General features: G+C 32.9%; 1 protein-coding gene across 1 annotated transcript in view; it reads right to left on the reverse strand.

Moving 5' to 3' along the window:
- The window catches only part of LOC306760674 (alpha-1-inhibitor 3-like), a gene marked incomplete at both ends in the record, with an annotated part of 29,075 nt that extends 28,251 nt beyond the window's left edge, over window positions 1–824 (reverse strand). Inside the window, one exon of the mRNA XM_079246640.1 lies at window positions 767–824. Coding sequence (XP_079102766.1) covers window positions 767–824 — 58 coding nt within the window. The remainder of the gene's footprint in view (window positions 1–766) is intronic.
- Window positions 825–1,998: the final 1,174 nt, after the last annotated feature.

Here is a 1,998-nt window from a genome sequence, read left to right on the forward strand (position 1 = left end):
ATATATATATATATTTATATTTTAGGGCTGGGGGATATGGCCAAAAGATAAAATATTTTTTTAAACCAAATCCACTTTCCGATTTTAATCGATTGTTTTACCTTACTGTAAAGAAAAATAATAAATTACAAACATCAAAAATTATTCTTTTTCAAAAATGCTTTCATTGAGATCAGCCTAGGAGTTTACCTGAATTTAAAGTGCAACTAAACAAGCTGTTAAACAAGTTTGGAAAAAGAGATGCAGGCGCTGCTGCTGTAAACATTATAAGTAACATGTTTGTACTACTGCGTTTTTACTGTGAGATAGTTTTTAAGTTTTTATCATACATTCAAGAATTGGCATCACTTTACTTGTGTAACTTTATTCTAAAACAAAAAACTGATGAATAAATAAATAAAAATTCCTCCTCTTAGTGATTCCTTTTAGAGTATTTTGACATTAAATAACCAAAACAATTTCCCACATTGGCAATGAGGGAATAAAAATAAATGTTTCTTTACACTTAACTTGTGTTCAGAGAAAATTGACCTCTCTGATACAAAATACTATTTGAAAAAAATGCCTGAATGTTTTTAAAGCTATATTTCTAACATACATGTTTTATTACATTCTTGCTGTTTTTTGTTTAATTCACACATTTTTAGCAGAAAGACGAGCCTGTCGGCTGCATCTGGCTTTCAGACCCCTGTGGCATGTGCCCCCTTCCCACACTGAAACCCTGCCTTTCCATCACACCTAAAACTGCACAAAGACTAAATATTACCATAAAAACCAGCTGCTATTAAAGTTTTTACGATCTCAAGAGGTGGTTTTTCAGACATTTTGATATAGAAAAAGATTGTAAAAGTGTAATGGAGACACTTTTTTTGTATTTACGTGTCCCCAGACGTGACGTAGGGGGGTCGTGACGTGACTTTGGGGGTCGTGACCAGGTAATTCCTGGTAAAGATGGCGCGGTGTGGAATAAACAACAGCGAATTTCAGTTAGAAAAGAAAATGAGGGAGAAAAGGTCAGAAAATCCGAAGCAAATTCTCCGCAGCAAGTAGAAAACCCTAAAATAACGCTACGTGCCCACTCTGCATTAACCGCAATTGCGAAACGTGATGCTAATGTGCTAAACATTGTTCAACGGAAACATCCGCAAATCACAACCGTTGTTTGTCAAAACGTACAAATTTTTATTTTGCAAAAACTTGTAATGAGAAACGCAGAGGGGGGAGTGGTAAAACCAGTGGGAGTGCGTTAACATCACTATAAGGTACGGAAGCCCAACAGGTGCTGGCGGGAGAAAAAAAATAAATAAATAAATAAAAAAATCCCGATTTTCATAAAAACAAATCTTCATAAACAGCAAAATCGAATTAATCGATTAATCGTCCAGACCAAATAATCATATCATATCATTATATATATATATATATATATATATATATATATATATATATATATTATAAATATATATATATATATATATACACATAAATACACACACATATATATAAATATACATACATTTGGGGGTGGGACTCCATGAAAAAAAATCATCTAATTACTTACATGCTTTGTAATTAATGAATCTCATTTAGTCACATTAATTGCATAAAATTTGCCCAAAAAAAGCAACATGTTTTCATCTAAATAGATTATTAAATCAATTGTCTTTTAATCTTCTTACGATTCGTTCAGCAACATTTCGTGTTCATAACAGTTCCTGCTTATACCGTGAAGTGAAACTCCGCCACAACCTCACGCATCGTCCCGCTATTTGTGGGAAATACAAAACATCCCAGAGGAAAACTGAACAGACCCAAAGTTAAAGTGTTATTTTAAACACTTTAACAGCACAGTTATTCTCCAATTCAGAGTCTACAACATGTTACATTGTTATTGTACCTTTATAAATATTTTCATCCACACTTTTATTTAATAGACAATATCAGACAGTAAACCAGGACGGATTAATCAGGCTCACTTTAGTCTGGTCATGCAGTAGA

The sequence above is a fragment of the Telmatherina bonti genome, assembly GCF_933228915.1.
Source record: "Telmatherina bonti genome assembly, chromosome: 9".
Taxonomy (NCBI): Eukaryota; Metazoa; Chordata; class Actinopteri; order Atheriniformes; family Telmatherinidae; genus Telmatherina; species Telmatherina bonti.